Source organism: Rhinopithecus roxellana, chromosome 10 (assembly GCF_007565055.1).
Source record: "Rhinopithecus roxellana isolate Shanxi Qingling chromosome 10, ASM756505v1, whole genome shotgun sequence".
Taxonomy (NCBI): domain Eukaryota; kingdom Metazoa; phylum Chordata; class Mammalia; order Primates; family Cercopithecidae; genus Rhinopithecus; species Rhinopithecus roxellana.
This window is the reverse complement of record NC_044558.1, coordinates 84,942,844-84,964,819: the sequence shown is the minus strand read 5'-3', so window position 1 is coordinate 84,964,819 and position 21,976 is coordinate 84,942,844. Positions and strand designations below refer to the sequence as shown.

Sequence of the window (21,976 nt, the reverse complement as noted above, 5' to 3'; positions counted from 1 at the left end):
TCCCTGGAGAACTGTGTCCGCGGCCTCTCTGGGAAAGCATGAGTCGTCTCCCTCACGCGGGGAAAAGGACTGAGTCTCTTAGGTATGGAGAGTGTCCATTGCTTCTCCTACTAGAATTTATGCTCACGCTTCTCCCTGAGAAAAGAGGGGGCGGGAAGTCGGTCACGCCCCCTCCAGAGCCTATTTGGTCTCAAGAGCCGGGGCACCGGAAGTGCTGGCGACGTGTCAGTGCGCCCTACCCTAAACCTTCCTCCCCAGGCCACCTTTCCCATTCAGCTGTGGGATTCCGGGGCCGCCTGGGCGCTGCACCCGCCACTTCCGCATCGAACCGCCGCTTCAACCGAACTCACTCCCTCTGCGCGCGCTCCATCTCGTGCCCGCTGCTGGGCCGGCGCCTGGGAGAAGCCACGCCCTTTCCCGCGCCTGACAGGCAATGAGCGGGCGCTTCCCGGCTGGGTGGTGGGTAATTAATGAGGGCCGGGCGCTGATTGGCTGCAGGGTCGTGGCCGGGGGCGGGCGGCGGGGTAGGTTGTCCCTGAGGTGGGAGGCGGTACCCGTGGCTGAGAAGAAGGAGGCCTGAGAGCGACATGTCCCCGGCGACTCAAGCGGAGCGGTTCCTGGCGCTGTTTTTCTGAGTCCGGGGTGGCCTGGCAGCCGGCCGAGGACGAGGGTCGGCGGGGGCTGCCCCCGTGGTGGTGGCCGCCATGCTGGGAGCCTGGACGGTTGAGGGAACCGCTGTGGCGCTCTTGCGACTGCTGCTGTTGCTGCTGCCAGCGATCCAGGGACCGGGGCTCGGCGTGGCCGGCGTGGCTAGCGCGGCGGGGGCCGGGCTGCCCGAGAGCGTCATTTGGGCGGTCAACGCGGGCGGAGAGGCGCATGTGGACGTGCACGGGATCCACTTCCGCAAGGACCCTTTGGAAGGCCGGGTGGGCCGAGGTGAGAGTCCCCCTGCCGAGCCGCGGGATCCGGGGCCTGCTGTGTTGGGCGCAGCCGGCCGGGGGCCACGGGCCCCGAGCCCCTTTCGACCCTGGGGCCGCGTCTCTGGAGCGAAGTTTCTCTCTGCAGCTTCCTCGGGGCCCTGCTCTGAGCTCAGGGCCTGGCACTGGCTCCAGGGTACCTAGAGTCATACAGGCAGAGAGTTGGCTAGAAGTTAGTTATATTTGGATTTCTCATCCTGCATTTTCTCAACCCGTCACTCCCATCCAAGCTGGGAGAGAAATGACGAAGGCTGCCTTTTGCCACCTCCAGGCCTCGCGGGTTGTAGGTCATGGGTGCCCCTGCCTCTCCTGTCGAGACAGTTCTTGGGAGATTCTTGTCGACCCAGGAATCGGCCGCTTTCCTTGCCCCTTCTGCAGGAGCGGGGCTTCTTAGCCAGAATAGGAAGGAATCTTCGAAGAGGATGGGCCAGGAAAGTTTGATTGTAGCCTGCTCCCCCGCCCTCTTTTCGAGCGAAGAATATGTGTGCTTAAAAGTAGAATCTGCAGGCCGCCCCCAGAGGGTGGTTCTATGGAAGCCATCCTGCACGTGAGGCTGGTGGCTGTGGGTGAACTGGGTCAACCAGTGTAAGAATCCGAATGGTCTCTCAGAGAATGCTTACAACCTCCCCTAGGTGAGCCTGAGAGTTCTAATTCCAGCTTAGGGGGAAAATGATTGTGATTTGTTGGGCAACAATAGTTTTTTTTTGAGAAGGAGTCTCGCTCTGTCACCCAGGCTGGAGTGCAGTGGCCAGATCTCAGCTCACTGCAAACTCCGCCTCCCGGGTTTACGCCATTCTCCTGCCTCAGCCTCCCGAGTAGCTGAGACTACAGGCGCCCGCCACCTCGCCCGGCTAGTTTTTTGTATTTTTTTAGTAGAGACGGGGTTTCACCGTGTTAGCCGGGATGGTCTCGATCTCCTGACGTCGTGATCCGCCCGTCTCGGCCTCCCAAAGTGCTGGGATTACAGGCTTGAGCCACCGCGCCCGGCCGGCAACAGTAGTTTTTAACACAGCCGTTCCCTTCCCAAAGTTAGTGTGTGTCAGAATTGCCAGGGCAGCTGCTTAAAAATGCAGATTCCTAGTCCCCACTCGAAATCGATTATAGTAGATTGAGCTTTTTTGCTGGGACCCAGGTTTCTGCACCAGGGGCTTCTGATGTAGGTTGCCCCGAGACCACTGTTTTGGAAGATCTACTTTATAATCTTTGTTTCTTCTGTTGGAGGGATTGGAAAACAGGTTTCAGAAGGAAGTTCTTTGCTTCTTGTGTTGGAAGGAGATCGACGCTGTATGCTGGGTTCAGAGGCAGCCAGATTGGCAGTATGCCACCTGCAGACAACCAGGAGACAGACTCACTCTTCACTTTCTCTCCCTCTTTTTCTGCGATGCCCAGATTTGGCTCTTGCTTTTACTAAAGGAGTTAGTTCTTTCCAAGTCGATGGCAGTGTCCTGGAGTTTGTTATACTAAGGAGTTTATTGCCTTTCACACATGTGAGGGTCTTGGGACACAGGGCTGTTTTCTGAAGTTCTATGTTTGTCTTGGAATTTGTTGAGCCCTGGAATGTAGATCACAGTAGCCTAGGTTCAGCTGACTCAGGGCTCCAGTCTTTAGCAGCAGTAACAGCAGCCAAAGCCAGACTTCATAGCAGGAGGTTATTACTATCTCTATCCTGGACCCTTCCTCTTTCTTCACGAGTGTGGGCAGGGAGGAAGGAACCCTTGAGGAAACTAGACTGTTTGTGGACTTTGTCTCTTGAGATAGCTGTGGTGAGGGCACTGAGCGGATGGTTTCTTTTCACTTAGCAGATACCAGGCCTTACATTGGTTACATCGTCCTACTTGGTCTGTTGTGCAGAGGATAAAGCTGAGTAAGACCACACAGGTTTAGTTCCCAGATACTGACCTTACTCAGAAATTCTGGTTTTAATTTGCTGATGCAGGTGGTGTGTGTGTGTGTTTCTTTGGCCTGGTCAGCAGTCAGCCAAGATCTCTGTCCTTGGGTTATTGGCTCGTGGTTGCAGTTCCTTGGGAGGAGTTTATTGTAGCAGGTAAAATTACATGAGACCTACCAAAGCTCGTGTGTACTGGAGTCCTATTTTGGACACTGGCCCTTGGGACATTGTATAAATGAAGGTTCCCTGCTAAGGTTCCCCTCTCCATTTTACCAATCTGGGTAAGAATTGGAGCAGTATTAAGGCATGGATGGGGAATGGGAGGTGGTGCTTGTCAGCTGCAGTTTGGACCAGCTTGTTGCAACATTGCACTTACCAGGTTCCTGAGAAAAGCATTTTGCTGGCTTTAGATCAGGGCTGAGATGTGCATAAGCTTGCACTCTCAGGAGGCAGCTCTCTCTATACTAAGGAGTTAGTCGCACCAAGGAAAGTCCAGCTGTTCACGCTGCCTTTCTTCTGGGCCTGCTTGGATAAGGGTGTGCCAGGTATTTGGAGACCCTCGCCTCGCGCAGCTATTTACACTGATTGCAATAGGAACTGGATGCCTTATTTCTTTTCCCACCTGCCTGTGATATTGTTACCAGCATGCTGAGAAAAGTTGATTTTATGTTGAATGAATTCAGGTATTTGTTACCAAGTTAGTCCAGATAAGGGTTTGGCTTTCTTTTGAACTTGCTGTTTCTGTATAGTTTCTTTGTAGTTCAACATTCTTGTAATTGTGTGTGGCCCAGGGCACGTAGTGGCTTATGCTTTCAAAAGCAGTTCAAAATATTTATTGAATTTCATTTTTGCTTTGAGGATAACTAGTGCTTACAGCCTGGGAAAGGCTTTTTCAGCCTGTGTGCTTCCACAGATGGGAGCACCACTACAGAAAGTGGTGGTTTAGAAGCGTTCACATTGGGGTTTTGGTATCAGGCACATTCCAGGGGTTTTATTTATTTACTTAAAATTTTTTATTTTGCTTTTTATTGTAGACACAGGGGTCTCTCTATGCTGCCCAGGCTGGTCTTGAACTCCTGTCCTCAAATGATCTTTCCACCTTGGCCTCCCAAAGTGCTGGGATTACAGGCGTGACCCATCGCGCCTGACCATGTTCCAGATTTGTAACTTGGTCATTCTGAGTTCCTCTTCACTCTGACTAGGAAAGGACCTCGTTATTTGACCCAAGGGCATAGAATTTTGCTTGAATTTAGGGAAGGCTATTTCCTCTTCACAGAAAGATACCTGCTAAAGTTGCTCAGCCTTGAGAAACTTGCTTTGCATCTCTAAGCCTTGTTTTCCTTCTCAAAAAAAAAAAAAAAAAAAAACTTCTCATGCTTTAGAAATCTCTGATAAGGCTATAAACGCTCCTGTCCAGAGTAGGTTAAAGTGTCTGTCACTTTTTTTTTCCTTGATGACCTTTTACATGGAATTAAAAATAGGGCAGAACATGGCTCCAGAGGGGGAAAAAGCTGGCTGGGTACCAGAGCCTATCAGGTTGCTAATGCTGTAACCGTAAGGAAGACCCTTTCCTGGGCTGCCTTCCTTTCAGCCAGGGAAGGATTTGGCTTTGGGGAGATAAGAGCTTGAAAGATGGGATGAGAGAGGAGTCACTGCTGCCTCTGATTTGCTCAAAGCCATGGGATTTGTTTAGAATTCTCTACCTCTACTGTCACCTAACAGGCAGGCTTCATCTGCAGGTCCTCCAAGTAGTGGAAGTTCACAGGGAGAAAATTCAGGTCCCTGACTGGGTTCCCTGTCTCAGCCCATTCAGAACAATTCTTTAGGTACTGGCCTCACTTGAGAAAGAAGTGATCCAGAAGAACAGTCTGGTGACCAGGAGATCTGAGGGTGGGGTGGGGAGTGACGCTAGAGCACCAAGGGGAGCTCTACAGCTGTGTTATGGAGGACAGGCTTCTGCTCATTCTGGCTTTCCCGCTCTTGTGGTTCCCAGTTGCAGTTTTCCAGTTAGTTTTATTACTTCCCTTTCTTTTGATCCATTCCCTAAACTCCCTTAAGTGGAGGCATTTATTTAGTGCTTATCACGTGCATATTCTTGCCTGGCTAGCACACCCTTGTTTCTGTGTCTCTCTCTGTGTGAGGCATTGTATTGAGCTCTTTATACGGATTGTTTTATCCTTACCACAATGCTGTGGGATAGGTGGTGTCCCCATTTTATAGGTGAGAAAACAGACCTAGAGAAAACAACTTGTTCAGCGACACTTTGTGTCTGTCTTTTCCTGAACCCTGTGCTGAATTTTCCAAGGAGTCTAGTCACTACATTGTCTAAAACTAAGAAAGAGCAGACATAATGTAGGCCGTTCGGCCCCCTTCCTTTTTGGTTAACTGAGTTATATTATGCCAATTGCAGCAGTATTCTGACTGTCTACTTCATTGTATTTTAGAGAAATACAATGTGTTTTCTGTGAATGCATAAAGGCTAAGGAGGGAAGAAAAATCCTTATTTGCTGCTGCATCTCTTGGGACTCGGGCAAATTCAACTTTGCATGTGGCAGATCTCTTGGGAAAGCCACTTGGGCTTTAAAGGGAAATATTTTAAAGGTAATTCCAAGGTTGTTAAGTAATTTTTATTCACATGGTTGAGTTTTCTTCGCTGTGGGACTGAGACTGCCACAGATTACATTATTGTCAGTTTCTCACTTTTTCCACTTGGCAAGAGAAAGAAAGATTCGGCCTGGCGTGGTGGCTCATGCCTGTAATCCTAGCACTTTGGGAGACTGACGTGGGTGGATCACCTGAGGTCAGGAGTTCAAGACCAGCTTAGCTAACATAGCGAAACCCCATTTCTACTAAAAATACAAAAAATTAGCCAGGCGTGGTGGTGTGCACCTGTAATTCTAGCTACTCGGGAGACTGAGGTAGGAGAATCCCTTCAAACTGGTAGGTGGAGGTTGCAGTGAGCCGAGATTGTGCCATTGCACTCCAGCTTGGACAACAAGAGCGAAACTCTGTCTCAAAAAAAACAAACAAACAAACAAAAAAAACTCTCCGCACATGCATACAATTTTCTGTGTATCTATAAATCAAATGTAGTTAATGTTCCAGATGTGTGAGGATCACGGTCCTTATGGAAGAAGGAAATTCTTAGAGCTCAGTTGGAAGAGAAATAGCAGTCTTTCAGTCTTCATAGGTTTGTATCCCAGGGCAGTGGTTTTTCGAGGCTGGAAAGGAGGGGGAGCATGTTAGCAGTACATCCTTTGTATGCATTGCTCAGTTACTCTTCTTTGATTTCTTGAGGAGAAATAGGAAGAAAAAAGTCTGAAGACAAAAGTGCAATGAGTTTCCTGTTCCATTGTCTCATCGGTCCATCTGATCTCGTGGCTAATGTCACTTACAGGAACCGTTAACAGTTATGTTTATTTTTTTTGAGGTCTTGACCTCAGCCACTGGGTCTTTTTGTTAATCTTTTACCTTTTGCCATGTCCTCTCCCTTGTTGGTGATTCAGAAGATAAAGCTCTGGGGATGACAGCCCCTGGCCGTCTCCCGAAGGATCGAGTTGCCAGATGTCTTCATGGTCATAGGCAGTCTTGAAATCTTAATTTCATGCGGGAGGAGAGACTACATGACTGCTACATCTGTAGCTGGGAAAGTATATTTATGGAGCACTGGAAAGCCTTGCTGTGTTTATAGGATAAAGGAGTCAGGCTACTCTCTGGAGGAAGCAGAACTATTTATCTCTGAGACTGAAATGTGATATCTTATATTTGCACAAAAAAGATTTGGCCTGGCACGGTGGCTCATGCCTGTAATCCTAGCGCTTTGGGAGGCTGATGAGGGTGGATCACCTGAGGTCAGGAGTTTAGTTTGTTGTGCGAGAGGAAGAAGAAAACATATATACAACTGTCTTATACCAAGGTTGGGAGAGGGCCAGGGCAAGAGAGGTTTTCTACTCTTCTGATACTGACCCGAGGTAAGTAACTTTTTACTTTTACCCTCTCTCTTTCCTTGTCAGTTTGTGAAATGTGAAAGGTGGCTCCCCTAGGACTTGGACATCTTAGGCCGATTGTTTTTCCCTGCAGGATGCTCTGGCCTTGTGGACAGAATGGCATGACTTCACTGCTTTGCAGGCACCTCCTTCATTGTCATTTGTTCATTCAGCAAACTGTATGAGTGGTGACTGTGTGCCAGGTCCCGTGCTAGGCACTGGAGGTGCAGTAGTAACTTTTTTCTCTACTGTTGGTTTATCTAAGTGAATGTTCAAGTGAGTAGGTGAGGTAGAGTTTTGTGAGTCTGTGGGAAGTAAGGAAATTAGCATCACACCTTTCTTTTGTATGCCTGTTTTTACCAGCTTTGGAACTTTTTGAATGAAAATTATAAAAAAAAATGCGCAACTGAAGCTGGAATTTTATTAGTAAGGACAATGAAGAATGACTTTCCGAAGCAGATATCCTGTTTGTTTTAGACTCTGGGCTTTTCTGAATGAGAGAAAACATTCTTTGAACTTGATCATCTTGTATGGAGTTCCTGGCCATCCTCCTTGTTTTAGGAGGTTTCTCTGAAGCCCTCCCTCTTGGGGAACCAGGCAGCTGCAACACAGCACTTTCTTCTGATAATGAGTTAGACTTGTTCTCCATAGAGTTGGGGGAAAAAATCATTTTAATGTGCTTTTAGAAAGTTCTGCTCTGAGGCCGGGCGTGGTGGCTCACGCCTGTAATCCCAGCACTTTGGGAGGCCGAGGCGGGCGGATCATGACGTCAGGAGATCGAGACCATCTTGGCTAACACGGTGAAACCCCGTCTCTACTAAAAATACAAAAAAAAAAAAAAAAAATTGCCGGGCGTGGTGGCAGGCGCCTGTAGTCCCAGCTACTCGGGAGGCTGAGGCAGAGAATGGCGTGAGCCTGGGAGGCAGAGGTTGCAGTGAGCCGAGATCGCGCCACTGCACTCCAGCCTGGGCGACAGAGCGAGACTCTGTCTCAAAAAAAAAAAAAAAAAGAAAGTTCTGCTCTGAGGTTTATAGGAGCTGTTGGCCTGATTAGTGTTTAGTTTCTTTCATTTTACTCTTCCATAGTAATGGCTGTACGATTCCTGCCTTTGTTGGAGCTCTGTTTGGAGCCAGGTGCAGAGTGGGTGGCCCCTTATATGGAGAGGGTTATTAGCATTGCCCTGGAAATGCCTCTGGCTGTTCTGAGGTCTTTGCTCTTCTTTTGTGTCTTGCCTCTGATGTGCTTTCTCTTTGTCTTTTGTCCTCAGCCTCAGACTATGGCATGAAACTGCCAATCCTGCGTTCCAACCCTGAGGACCAGATCCTGTATCAAACTGAGCGGTACAATGAGGAGACCTTTGGCTATGAAGTGCCCATCAAAGAGGAGGGGGACTACGTGCTGGTCTTGAAATTTGCCGAGGTCTACTTTGCACAGTCCCAGCAAAAGGTGAGGCCTAGTCAGGCTGCTGCTTGACCAGTGGGACATTGCTGCTATTGGACAATCCACTATTGTGGGGATAGAGAGTGTGAGAGCCTCTCCAGAAAGGAAGAACAGATGAGCTCTAGAGAAGCACGTTCCATAGTCCACAAGGCTGCACTTGCCTTGGGGGTTAGTGACAGAAAGCAAAGCCAGAATCCTTGTTTTGGCAACTAACGGATCCTGTTAAGGCCCTCCTGGCTACTTCCCTCCATGGTTTGCTGCACTTTCTTACTTTTAGCCTTATTTTTCCTCTGTCCCTTCCTGTGAATTTCCTTCTTCCTATGCTAAGCTTTTTGTTTGTATTCTTTGTTCCTTAAAGCCAGTATAAGACCTCCTGGGCAGCGAAGGAATATGGCTTTGATTTGACCCGGGTTAAGGATGCTAGCCACCCTGGATATCCAGACCCATCATTTCTTTTTTTTTTTTTTTTTTTTTTTTGAAATGGAGTCTCGCTCTATCACCCAGGCTGGAGTGCAGTGGCCGGATCTCAGCTCACTGCAAGCTCCGCCTCCCGGGTTTACGCCATTCTCCTGCCTCAGCCTCCCGAGTAGCTGGGACTATAGGCGCCCGCCACCTCGCCCGGCTAGTTTTTTGTATTTTTTAGTAGAGACGGGGGTTTCATGGTGTTAGCCAGGATGGTCTCGATCTCCTGACCTTGTGATCCACCCATCTCGGCCTCCCAAAGTGCTGGGATTACAGGCTTGAGCCACCGCGCCCGGCCCAGACCCATCATTTCTTAAATTATTTTTGAACTTGAAGCCCAAAAAGGTGCACGATGCCCAACTGCTTGAAAGGATGTAAAGCTGATGGTTTTGACATTGTTTCCTTTTCTTATCCTGGAAGGTATTTGATGTACGATTGAATGGCCACGTCGTGGTGAAGGACTTGGATATCTTTGATCGTGTTGGCCATAGCACAGCTCACGATGAAATTATACCTATGAGCATCAGAAAGGGGAAGCTGAGTGTCCAGGGGGAGGTGTCCACCTTCACAGGGAAACTCTACATTGAGTTTGTCAAGGTAATTCCCCTATTCTGCCCATTGCTGAAGAGAGTGGGTACACGGGAAGTTGTTTGCTGCTGTGTGGGGTTGACTACTGTTTCCCTTTTCCTAGGGGTACTATGACAATCCCAAAGTCTGTGCACTCTACATCATGGCTGGGACGGTGGATGGTAAGTTGTGTTTTGACCTGATTTTTTGACTTGGGTGGAAGGATATGGTTGAGGAAACCCTTGGGAAGTAATTGAGCTGATCACTATTTTGGAAACACTTAAAGCTAAATTGTAGGGGATTGAGAGTCAGTTGCATGAGGATGAAGTATAACATGGTACTAGCCACAAGCTTTGGAGTCAGGTCTACATATATCTTGTTGCTGCCATTTAATCAGATGTTTGTCTTGGATGGATGTTTCTAATTTCCCTATAAATTGGGATTAATAATGGTACCTATTGGTGTACCCTGACCTTTGCAGTCATTTGGGATCATCTAAAACTTGTCCTTATTTTGTTTGTTTGACATCTCTTTCCTAGGGGAAAAAAAGGTAAAAGAAGGAGTCCTGTAGGGTTTTGGTATACTCGGAAAGATTCCAGCGTTGCTGGACTGCACTGGGACAAAACTTCCTTTATTTATGTCTCCTTATCCTTGGGATCAAGTCTTAAAGTGTATCTCTTTCTCAGGGTTTAGATTCTCCTGGCTGCCAGCATCTCAGGCTGATTTTTGCAGAGAAAGCTGTGTCTTTGTGACATCTCTCCCCCATTCCACCTCTGTAACTTTTCCCAACTTATCTTGAATGCACTGAGGATTTCATCCTGTTGTCTTGATGTCCTCCAAATGCTGATATTATGACATCTAGGAGGATGGATGTCTTACCACCAAACAGATCTGTGTTTAAGTCCCTGAGGAGGAGGCAGGACAGAGGGACAGTGTGTGCTGGGAACCCAGAACTCTCTGGGTCACCTTTTCTTCAGTTGTGGTGTGAATCAAAAGGGAATGTGGGCTTGTGGGAGGAGGCGGGATTTGGAGAAGTTCAAGTTTAGGCATCGGGTCATTGTCCCTGTTCAGTCTGGTCATCTTGGGGCTCTGTCAAAGTAGAGCAGAAGGTGAGACAGTGAGCCTCCCTATGAGCAGGGCTTTTTCTACTTCCTAGTTAAATCTCAGGCTTTTGCAGGACTCTACTGTTCTGTAGACCAGAGGCTATTTCTGCTACTTCTGGTCTTTTCTCTGGACCTGGGCTCAATCACAGGAATCTCTTTATTGTGGCTTATTTGCTGCTTTTAAGGGTCTCTCTTACTTACATGCTATGGGTCTTAACAGTGTTTTCTTCCTTGTGTTAGATGTACCAAAGCTTCAGCCTCATCCGGGATTGGAGAAGAAAGAAGAGGAAGAAGAAGAAGAAGAATATGATGAAGGGTCTAATCTCAAAAAACAGACCAATAAGAACCGGGTGCAGTCAGGCCCCCGCACACCCAACCCCTATGCCTCGGACAACAGCAGCCTCATGTTTCCCATCCTGGTGGCCTTCGGAGTCTTCATTCCAACCCTCTTCTGCCTCTGCCGGTTGTGAGAACAAATGACCATCCTGAACAGGGTGGAGGGGTGTGGGAAAGAAACCAGCCATATTGGTTTTGGTTTCTATATTTTTCACAATGATTAATGAGAAAAAAACAAAGACAAAAAACAAAACACCAATTAAAGGAGACAAAAAGAGGCAGAGCGAGTAGAGAGCAGCCCTCATTCACCACCTGGTCCCAGACCTGCTTAGGTCCTCGTCCTCTCTTTATGGCTGGCCCCCAGCCGTCTCTTTCCTCTTGAGGATATTTAGGATAAACTGGATCCTTCCTGCTCAAGGATCCTCATTTGTACACCTAGTAGAAAGGACTCTGAACTCAGAGGAGTCACTGTTCCTTCTTTTAGGTTAGAAATTAACAGCAGGGAAATGCCATCTTATTACCTGAGACGACCAGCACTGGGAGTTAGGTATGTTCTGAAGTTATGTCTAGATAAGACTTCAGATGTCCTGGGATTGAAAGAACGTGTGTGAAGGGGTGGAAAAGTAGGGAGATTTAAAAAAAAAAGAAAGAAAATGCTTCCTTATCTGGAAGCCTTTCTGGATTAATCCAGTGATGGTCCCACCTTTAGTGTTGAGCTTTGTCATTGCTTGTCTCCCTGGCATGTGCTAGTTATAGACTGTCCGGCATCCAAGACGATTAGGTTATGTTGGGTCCTCAGATCGCCTCTGACTTGTTACCACAACAAATCATTTTGATTTCAGTGCCTGTTGGGGACTTGATTTCTTCTCAGTTTGTTTGTTTGTTTGTTTCCTTAATCTGGCTCATTTGAAATTTCTTCTCCCTCTCAACCATCCCACTAAGTTATAGCCAAGAAGGGAAGGAGACACGGGGATTTGGGGTTCTCTGCTTGAATGTCTTCTCCTTTACCACCTCACCTTGTTGGTACCTCCCTCCCTGGATCTCTGAGCCAGCAGCCAGGAGGACCTGACCCAGCAGTTCTTTACTGGCCCCTTTGTAGGGTCTTGCTGCCAGGGGGCAGGGATGCTTTCCAGCCTGCAGCAACAGAACACTTGACCTTAAAAGTCTCTTCTGGTCTTTGGATTAGAAAAGGCTTATGTTAGCATAGCTTAAGAGCAACCTCAGAGACTTGAGCCCTACTAAGTGACTGACCACTGTTCAGAGTGTCTGGTATCTGATGTTCATTTATTCCCATGTTCTTGTGTGTCACAGTTCAGCCAGTTTTGGTTTATGCCTAGAGCTACTTCAAGGAACTAGACTAATTAGCTATATAGGCCCAGTGACGCTTCTTATTGATCTTAATAGTATGCCCCTCCCTCCCCTGTCCTTTCATTTCCCTGTCCAAGTAGCAGTCAGGTTCTTGGTGTGATGGGACTGAAAGAATTCCAGTCAGCCAGAGCCTTGGCAGCTCTGAAGCTAACCTTAGCATCTAAGTGTCGGTCTTGAATTCCCTGAAAAAATTTCTATAGGAAATGAAGCTTCCCTGGTCCCCTCCTTTCCGGTCACCTTCGTCCATTTCCCAGTTAGGGCAACAATGAAGGAGGACCCAGCCAAGCTAAAAGGAATTTTGTGGATGGGAGACAGCAGGATTAGCTTCAGCTTGGGCTGGAGCAGTCAATATAGGATCTCAGGCCAGGCCCATTTTTCTAGAATGTGTTTAATTTTGAGTTTGCTTTATTAGATATGTTTTTAAAGAGCTCTATATATTTGAACTGCTCCTTGTGTGACAAAATAGGTAGCTCTTTGGCTCATGTCCTGGGTTTTTGCTCTTTAATGATTACTCCAGGCCAGCATTTAGTCATTTGAGAATTGTAGCCTGTTGTTTTTGCTGTGACTTGGGTCTCAGTGCTAGGGTATTGAGTCAGGCAGCTGGAGGGTTGTGGCCTGAGGCTGCAGTCAGAGGTACACTTCCCGTAGTGCTTCACACAGCTCCCCTGCTTCTAAAGGATAAGGTACTGTAGCCTTGGTCTTGGGGACCACCTGCCTGCGGCAGTTGACATCCTAACTAGTTTTCTGGCAGTAGCTTTGGTTCCTGTCGCATCGAAATTCCCCAAAGCCCTGGGCCACTGTCATTGGATTAGTCAAGATGAAGGAGGAGGACTGGCTGCCTCCATTTTGCCTTGTTTGTTAGTTTGCCTGGGTCTGTCTGAGGAAGGAGGGGGTCCCGCCTTCCACCTCAACACATCCCTTCAGTGACTCAGAGTCTCAGAAGGAAGCCCTGACTCCTGGGGCCATTTCCTAATGGTACTGTAAGCCAAGCAGCCTTGCTTCTGCCTCTGTTTCCAAGCCCACCCTTTTCCCCTGAGCTCAGGGTTAGGGATGGGCGCTTTCCTCTCTGGTTGTGTCCGAAAGGAAGGAACATCTTTCTATGGTTAACAAAAACTAAAGGGGAAGTGAGGAAACAGGAAGAAGTATGGTGGGGGCTGGGGTAGACTCCCCTGGAGCCAAGTCTATCCAGTTAACAAGAGCTGCCTGGGGCTGGCCACAGCTGGCTCATGATGCTGAACTTGAAAGTGTTTTTGTTTTTGTTTTTGTTTTGTGGCTCCTCCAAGATACAGGTACATGAAGTTTAGGTTAAAGGGGTGGGATTATTTTTATTTTTGTACTGTATGTGTCAAGAATTACTCTGTTGTTCACCTTTTGCTTTTTGCACTGTTTGTTCCCCTATCTGCATTTTGAGCTTAGTGCTAGGACTGAGAGGCTGCACCATAGGGAATGCATGGGAGGTGGTGAGGGGTACCAGTGAGGGGTGGGTGGAGGAGAGGCCTGGGCTCCTCTACTGGATCTACACTCTGTCCTAGGTTTTTAGACCCCACTGAGCCCAGCTGGCTGAAAACTAGGACAGTCAGGGTGAAACTTCTTTTGCCAGAAGTGTGGCCTGAGTTGAATTTCTGGGAGGATGATGCAGATGTCTGCTGCAGAGATTGGCTGAGAGTTCTGCAGTCTAGCTTTGAGGCCAGTTGGTCTCTAATCGGACTTTTTTGGGTCTCACTCATGCTTACTGAAACATCGTGCCAAGAAACTCTGTGGGATTTGTGTCCCTTAAACCAGATTCATTTTTCTGAAAAATCTCCATTGTTGAGGAGAGGCTGCTCAGTGGACACCCTGAGTTCTTATCACTGCGAAGATAGTTTCTTCAGGTGTCAATGGCGTTAGACTCCCAGGAAGACTAGCCCTGCCTACAGGGCCACCTGGTGGTTTGAAAGTGTGTTCGTGTTCTCTTGCTGTCACTGCCTAAGAGCTACTGGGATCACGTTAGCGGACACTTAGGCTTTGATGAGAGGGCAAAGTTTGAGTTAGGTTTACCTCCCCCTTTCTGTGCCTGGGAACTGTTTGGTCCAGCTTTAAACTGTGGTTTTGACTTATCTCTTGGGAGAAGCTTCTGTTGTAAGGAATTTCTCTTCCTTCTTATCCTGCCTCTAGGAAAGGCCTGGCTATGGTTTCTAAAACCTCAGCTGAGAACTTCGGAAAACAGCAGCAGTATTTTCCTTTTCCTTGTGCTAACATCCCTTTCCCTAGAAACTGGCTCACCTTGGGAAACCCAGGGAAAGAATGAGCAGGTTCTCTGCCCTCCCTGGGGGTCGGGGGAGGACCTACCCCGGTCAGCACAGTGCCTTTTCCTCTCCTGCTCTGAGCCAGGGTGGGGCATTCCCTCTAGATTCAGGTCTGGGCAGGGGTCCTATAGTCCCTGCCATGGGGCTGCTTCCCTGTCCCTTCCCTCCCCTTTACTGGCCTACTCTGGCATAATTCAAGTGTCTTCTTGCCTTGAGGATCCTTAATGGCATCAAATGGCAACATGGAATATTGTCCTCCATGCCTCTCCAAAATGACCTAGGAGAGTAGGTGAGCTTTCCAAAGTGAGAGACGAATCTTTCTTTTTTTTTTTTTTTTCCAAGGGCAGGATGGGTATGCTTTGGGCCTTCTTCTGTGGCCCCGGAGGAAGGAGAGACTGAGGCAAGGCAAAGTGATAGTACACTGAAGCAGAACCAGAAACACCCAGGAACCGATCAGAAATCTCAGAAGAAATCTGCTTCTCTTCGATGGAAAGATATAATTAATGATCAAAGAACTCTAAGAAAATTGCAAAGAAGCCTTAATGTTCAAGATTTAGAAAGATCAGAGCAATTTTTCTCTTTCAGTCCAAGCTATGACTCTCTGTATTTAAACCTCTCCTGGGGCAAGAGGGCTAGATTTCCTCATTTTGTTATAAGACTAGATTGGTACCAATAGATCTGCTGCCTAGTGAAGGCGGGTTTCTTCTTTGCATCTGTGTGGCTTGCTTCCAGTCTGGCCTGTCCTTTCCAGCTGCCTTCTGTCTGGCTTACTGTGGGGGGCCAGATCATCTTGATAAGAGCAGGTGATTTGGGGACTAGCTAGGTTGGCAGGAAAAGAGCAGGATGGATCTCCTGGGACGAGTTCCCCCAGGAGTATAAACACAAGGAGCCAGGATTGTGCTGGCAGCCAGGGAAACAGTAGCGCCTGTTTGAGTTGGCAGAGAGGGCCTTGGCACCTCTTGCATCCAGGCAGTCTTGTGAGATGGGGGCACATAGCACTGGGGAAAGCAGAACTCCATTCTCACCTCTATTTTGAGCTTCAGTGCTTTATTTCAGTATGAGGAAAAACAACAACAAACTGAAGTGCGCTTTCCGTCCTTTCAAAGGACAACTGTTGGGAAGGGAGAGCCGAGTTGGGAGGTAGGAGGGGAGCACTGGCAGGGAGAGACATTCTTGACTCCTCTCTTCCCTGGTGTGTTGTGATCCAGGGAATGAAAAGAAATTTGACCCTGGATTGGTTCTCTCCTTGAACTTAAGGAATGTTACCTTTTCCTTCCACGAAGTTCTCCCAGGCTAGGACCAGCTGCCCATTCTGAGCTCAGGGCAGCCTCTTCAACCATTACTGACCTAACCTGGCTTGTCAGGAAACCAACCCCACCCTTCCACATTGGGCCTGGCTGTTCTATTGTGTACCACGTACTGGAGAGAAAGCGTCAAGTTCTTAGCCCTTGCAGCTTCTCTTCTAGTTTCCCATCCTCTCTCTGTGGAGGCCAAACCAACTCTTTGTCAGTAGCCACAACATGTGTTGACAGCGGCACAGTGAGATATAATTGACGAACTTTGAACCTGGTTGGCCGGGGAGGCTGTAGGGGTGGATAGAGCTGGCTTTCCTTCTGGGCTGTCTCCATCTGACCCTACCCCTTCCATGTCCCACCCCATTCCCACCAAAAAGTACAAAATCAGGATGTTTTTCACTGTCCATTGCTTTGTGTTTTAATAAACAATTTGCAGTGACACTCTGTGTTGGGACTGAATTTGAACTGGATTACAAAGCGCTGAAGTGATGGGGTGGGAAAAAGAAGACCCAGGGGTTCACTTGGCTCTGAAGAGTTCTCTTGTGATGAGGCTGGGGACTGTTGTCCATTTAGCTGTGTGTCTTTTGCTTTTCTTCTCTCTGGGATGTTTGCTTAGGGGAATCATTCTGTAAAACCCTTCCTGGTCATTTCAACTAGCAGCACATTTAAGGACAAAAAAATTTGTTTTCATTTTCACTGGAACAACTGGGCACGGACTGCCCCACTCTAAAGGCACACTGGGCCCATTGCTGCCTCTCCTCTCCATTCCCTTAGCCTCTGTGATAGCCCACGGACAAGCTAAGCTCACCTAAGCCATAGGAGACTTTTCTCTGCTGGCTCCTTTTCTGGTGTTTTGTCATTGTTGACTACACATTAGGAAGAGCAGAATGGAGGAGGGATTTTTTTTCCTATAATTTATAAGCCACATTTTACAGGTGAGGAACGTTAAGCCATGCGTGGTGGCTTACGCCTGTTATCCTAGCACTTTGGGAGGCTGAGGACGGCAGATCGCTTGAGCCCAGGAGTTCAAGACCAGCCTGGGCAACATGGCGAAACCCTGTCTCTACTAAAAATACAAAAATTAGCTGGGCATGGTGGTGCATGCGTGTAGTCCCAGCTACTCAGGAGGCTGAGGTGGGAGGATCACTTGAACCCAGGAGGTCAGTACTGCAGTGAGCTGAGATTTTGCCACTGCACTCCAGCCTGGGTGACAGAGAGCCTCTCTCACACACACAAAAAGAAACACTGAAGCTCAGAAAAGTTCAGTAACATACCCCAGACTTATTTAGTAAATGGTCAAGCCTGGGTTCAAGTCCAGTCTGTCTGCCATCAAAGCCCAAGCTCTTTAAAGCTGTGAGGATAATTACAGCTGTCCATTATTGAGTTCTTGGAACGGGCTGGGCACAATGCCCAGCATTTGTTACAGATGTTGTCTCTCTTTTATCTTCAGCAAACCAGTTGGTATTCCCCTTAAGAGATGAAGTGACTTGCACAAGGTAGCACAACCAACAAAAGGTGGAGCTGGGGTTTTAAACCAGGACTCCTGCTCTTAATGATTACCCTCTGCTGCCATCCATTTCTTCATGGTACTGGGTGGCATGGCTCCAGAGCCTACTTGTGGGATTTCTCCGAGTGGGAATGGAGACTGCTGGCTTGCAGGGCTGGGGAGGGGTGGAGGTGGAGGGACAGGAGTTTGGCCGACTTCCGTCGGTTATCCCGTGAAGGGCAGAATTCAGTGTACAGCTCCAAGAGGGAGGCCAGTGTTGATGGAGTCTGTTCTCAGGGCCCAAACAAGCCAGGAGGCCCGCAGAGCCTCTTTCTTAGGCTGAGCCCCCCAGAACTGGAGTTCTTTCCTAATTCAGATTTCATTGTTACTATTTCAAGTAGCTTTGCATGAGCTGCCAAATGGGGAAGAGACCTGAAGAATTCCCGCTCTAGGGAGTTGCAGGGAGGGAAATTGTCTGACAGAAGATCTTGGGCCAAGTACCGGGGTTGGGTTGGACCACTCTGTGGGTTCAGATCTTAATCTTACTAAGGAAATCAGGCTCCCGGTTGGCTGGAGCCGGTGAGACTTTCTCCATACTTAGTACCCCCCATCCCCCATAAAGGAAGAGAGATGAGTTTTTCCAGTACTTACTGGAAAGCTCATTGCTATCACAGTGGTGAGGGGTCAAGGCAGAAAGGAGGCGGAGCATGGAGGTCCTGGAGCGCGCTTGCCTCTGCTCTCCAACAACCTAAGGCCACAGGCATCTCGCTGCAGCGCTCTGGCCCAAGAGTCTCAGTTTTGTTTGTTCCTCACCACTTAACATTAGTAGGAAATAACTCCACGTGCTTTCTCACTACACTCTTCCACCTGGCTCCACGGGCTTCTCCCTGCCCTGTGCGCCTGCCCTGTGTGCCTGCTCTCAACAGAGGGGGCCTGGAGAAAGAGGCCACTTGTATATAATGCTATAGCGACCATTCATGGGATACTCTTCCTGGCACCAGCATAGTGCTTTTTGGTGCCAATTTGTGTCTCCTCTTCATAACAATCCTAGGAAAGACCTGTGAGTAGCCTTACTTGTAAACGAAGGCACAAAGGCCTCAGGAGAGAAACGACCTGGACAGAGTCACATAGCTGCTAAGTGGTAGAGCAGAGACTGGAACCCAATGCTGTTTGACCCCAAAATCTGTGCTTTTAGTGCTATGATGTATTAGTTTTAAAGAGGAACCTTTTGAGTATTGATAACTGATGAATCTATGTTTACATGGAGGTTTCATTATTTCTCTGAAAAAGTTAACTTTTAAGACTTGGTGATATAAGGATCTGTAAATATATACAGAAATAAATTTTTAAAAAAGTGGAGTGCAAAATGTGAAAAATCATTTTCTTTTCTTTCTTTTTTTTTTTTTTTGAGGCAGGGTTTTGCTCTGTCTCCCAGGCTGGTGTGCAGTGGCAAGATCTTGGCTCACTACAGCCTTGACCTCCCAGGCTCAAGCAATCCTCCCACCTCAGCCTCCTGAGCAGCTGGAACTAGTACAGGTGTGTAGCCAGCACACCCAGCTAATTTTTATATTTTTGGTAAAGACAGGGTTTTGCCATGTTGCCCAGGCTGGTCTCAAACTCTTGGGCTCAAGTGGTCCGCTCACTTTGGCCTCCCAGAGTGCTGGGATCAGAGGTGTGAGCCACCGTACCAGGCCTGAAAAATCATTTTCTTCCCTATCCCTCTAATCCCTAAAGGATAATACAGAGAACAGTCTGGTGTGTATCTTTCATTTTAAATGTATTTACATATATATATATGTATATACACACACAGTCTTTTTAAACAAGTGGGAATATACTATACATACCATTCAGTGCCTTTTTTTTACTTAATATGTCTTAGAGAGTTAGTTCATATAGATGGGTCAGTACATAGAGATTTTTCTCACTCTCAAGGGCTGTACAGTATCTTATGGTTATATTGTAATTGATTTTACCAGTCCCCTGTAGATGAACATTAAGATACTCCCCATTTTTTGCCAGTACAAACTGCTGCAGTGAACATGCTTATGCATACGTCTTTGTGCATATGTGCAGGTGTTTCTTTAGGGAATTCCTTTAAGGAATTACTGGATCAAACAATGTATGCATTTAAAAATTTGAAGGTACTGCCCTCCATGAGGCTATATGAATTTTTACTCACCAATCTTGTGCTGTGACTTTGGAATATGCCAGCAATCTCTTTTGGAAACAGGTGGAATATAAATAATAAATAATGCTTTTTAAAAACAGCCCTCTGGGCCAGGCATGGTGGCTCAAGCCTGTAATCCCAGCACTTAGGGAGGCCGAGATGGGTGGATCACGAGATCAGGAGATCAAGACCATCCTGACTAACGCGGTGAAACCCCATCTCTACTAAAAAAACACAAAAAACTAGCCGGGCGAGGTGGCGGGCGCCTGTAGTCCCAGCTACTGGCGAGGCTGAGGCAGGAGAATGGCGTAAACCCAGGAGGCGGAGCTCGCAGTGAGCTGAGATCTGGCCACTGCACTCCAGCCTGGGTGACAGAGCAAGACTCCGTCTCAAAAAAAAAAAAAAAAAAAAAAAAAAACACAGCCCTCTGGCTGGGCGCAGTAGCTCACACCTATAATCCCAGCACTTTGGAAGGCTGAAGCAAGTGGATCACGTGAGGTCAGGAGTTTGAGATCCAACGTAGTGAAATCTCGTCCCTACTAAAAATATAAAATTAGCCAGGTATGGTAGTGCACACCTATAATCCTAGCTATTCGGGAGGCTGAGGCTGGAGAATCACTTGAACCTGGGAGGGCAGAGGTTGCAGTGAGCCAAGATCATGCCATTGCACTCCACCCTGGCAACAGAGCAAGACTCCATCTTTAAAAAAAAAACAGCCCTCATCCAGATAGTGGAGTCACTTGGTACTAAAGAAATTACTAGCTCTTAGTCCCAGACCACAGGGCATACCTGCAATCCCAGCCATGACTTGCTAATTCAATGCATGCCATCTCTAGGGAGGCAGCAGAAAGCAGGACTGAACTTTCAGTCTTGGCAGAAAAATGCCAGCTGATGATGTCTTGCTTACCTTGGTTATACCAGCTCTGGGCCCCACCTGCCTGGCCTGATTTGAAGGCAAACTGCCTGGCTACTCTGGGACTGCCCTGGAAAACAGCCACTGTCATACCTCTTACAGGGAGGAAAACAGCCAGCTGGAGGGAGTCAGCCCTGAGCTGGGGGGAAAGGAAGGCTGGCCCTTCTGCTTTTGGTGTCGGGATTACTATTTAATGCTGTAGTCCTCTGTTTTCCTTCTTCCCCCAAATAAAGTGTGAGTATATGTAATTTTCAAAAGACATTTTAAAAGAGCCTTTCCCCACACCTCAAAAAATTTGATGTGGAAAGACAGATTGGAGGTTACACCCCTAATTTTTCCTATCCCTTTAAAAAATGAAATTATAGGCCGGGCGCGGTGGCTCACGCCTGCAATCCCAGCACTTTGGGAGGCCGAGGCGGGCAGCTCACGAGGTCGGGAGATCGAGACCATCCTGGCTAACACGGTGAAACCCCGTCTCTACTAAAAATACAAAAAATTAGCCGGGCGTGGCGGCGGGCGCCTGTAGTCCCAGCTACTCGGGAGGCTGAGGCAGGAGAATGGTGTAAACCCGGGAGGCGGAGCTTGCAGTGAGCTGAGATCGCGCCACTGTACTCCAGCCTGGGCGACTGAGTGAGACTCCGTCTCAAAAAAAAAAAAAAAAAAAGAAATTATTTATATTTTCTTCCCTTTACCTTTCCTTTCTTTCTTTATTTCCTTCTTTTCTTATTTCATTCCTTTCCCCACACCGCCCCTCTCCCCCCCCACCCTCCCCCACCCCCGCTTTCTTACAATCTCACTCTGTCACCCCTCGAACTCCTGGCCTCAAGTGATCCTCTGACCTTGGCCTCCCAAAGTGTTGGTATTACAGGTATGAGCCACTGTGCCCAGCCCGTCTATTCCTTTTAACCAAAATTCATAGGTAGTGCCCAGAGAGAGTACAAGTTCTGACTCACGTGGCAGTATTTAATTAAAAAAAAAAAAAAAAAAGCTAGCCGTGGTGGCTCACGCCTGTAATCCCAGCACTTTGGGAGGCCGAGGCAGGTGGATCACCTGAGGTCAGGAGTTCGAGGCAAGCCTGACCAACATGGTGAAACACCGTCTCTACTAAAAATACAAAAATAAGCTAGGTGTGCTGGTGGGCACCTGTAATCCCAGCTAATCGGGAGGCTGAGGCAGGAGAATCACTTAAACCTGGGAGGTAGAGGTTGCAGTGAGCCGAGATTGTGCCACTGTACTCCAGCCTGGGTGACAGAGTGAGACTCTGTCTTAAATAAATAAATAAATTAATTAATTAATTAAATTAAATTAAAAAAAAAAAGGCCAGGTGCGGTGGCTCACATCTGTAATCCCAACACTTTGGGAGGCCAAGGCAGGTGATCACAAGGTCAGAAGATTGAGACCAGCCTGTCCAACATGGTAAAACCCTGTCTCTACTAAAAATACAAAAATGAGCTGGGTATGGTGGCGCATGCCTGTAATCCTAGCTACTTGGGATGAAGAGGCAGGAGAATCGCTTGAACCCAGGAGGTGGAGGTTGCAGTAAGCTGAGATTGCGCCACTGCACTCCAGCCCGGGCGACAGAGTGAGACCCGTCAGAAAAAAAAAAAAAAAAAATGATTAAGTTTGAGGTTGCTTTTAAATTTTAAAAGGAAGTAAGACAACTTTGGCATAGAGTTTGCCTTCCAGACACAGATCCAAAG

General features: G+C 47.8%; 1 protein-coding gene across 2 annotated transcripts; it reads left to right on the top strand.

Moving 5' to 3' along the window:
• The first annotated feature begins 283 nt into the window (after positions 1 to 283).
• Positions 284 to 16,148, top strand: MLEC (malectin). 2 transcript variants are annotated; one of them, XM_010368304.2, is made up of 6 exons: positions 284 to 936; positions 8,119 to 8,297; positions 9,174 to 9,350; positions 9,445 to 9,502; positions 10,664 to 10,889; positions 14,755 to 16,148. In XM_010368304.2, exons 1-6 carry the CDS (start codon positions 705 to 707, stop codon positions 15,086 to 15,088), a joined length of 1,206 nt encoding a protein of 401 aa, XP_010366606.1. In that variant the 5' UTR covers positions 284 to 704; the 3' UTR covers positions 15,089 to 16,148. The 2 variants fall into 2 exon arrangements, with proteins under 2 accessions (XP_010366606.1, XP_010366607.1); XM_010368305.2 differs by having other exon boundaries at positions 10,664 to 16,148.
• The last annotated feature ends 5,828 nt before the right edge of the window (positions 16,149 to 21,976 follow it).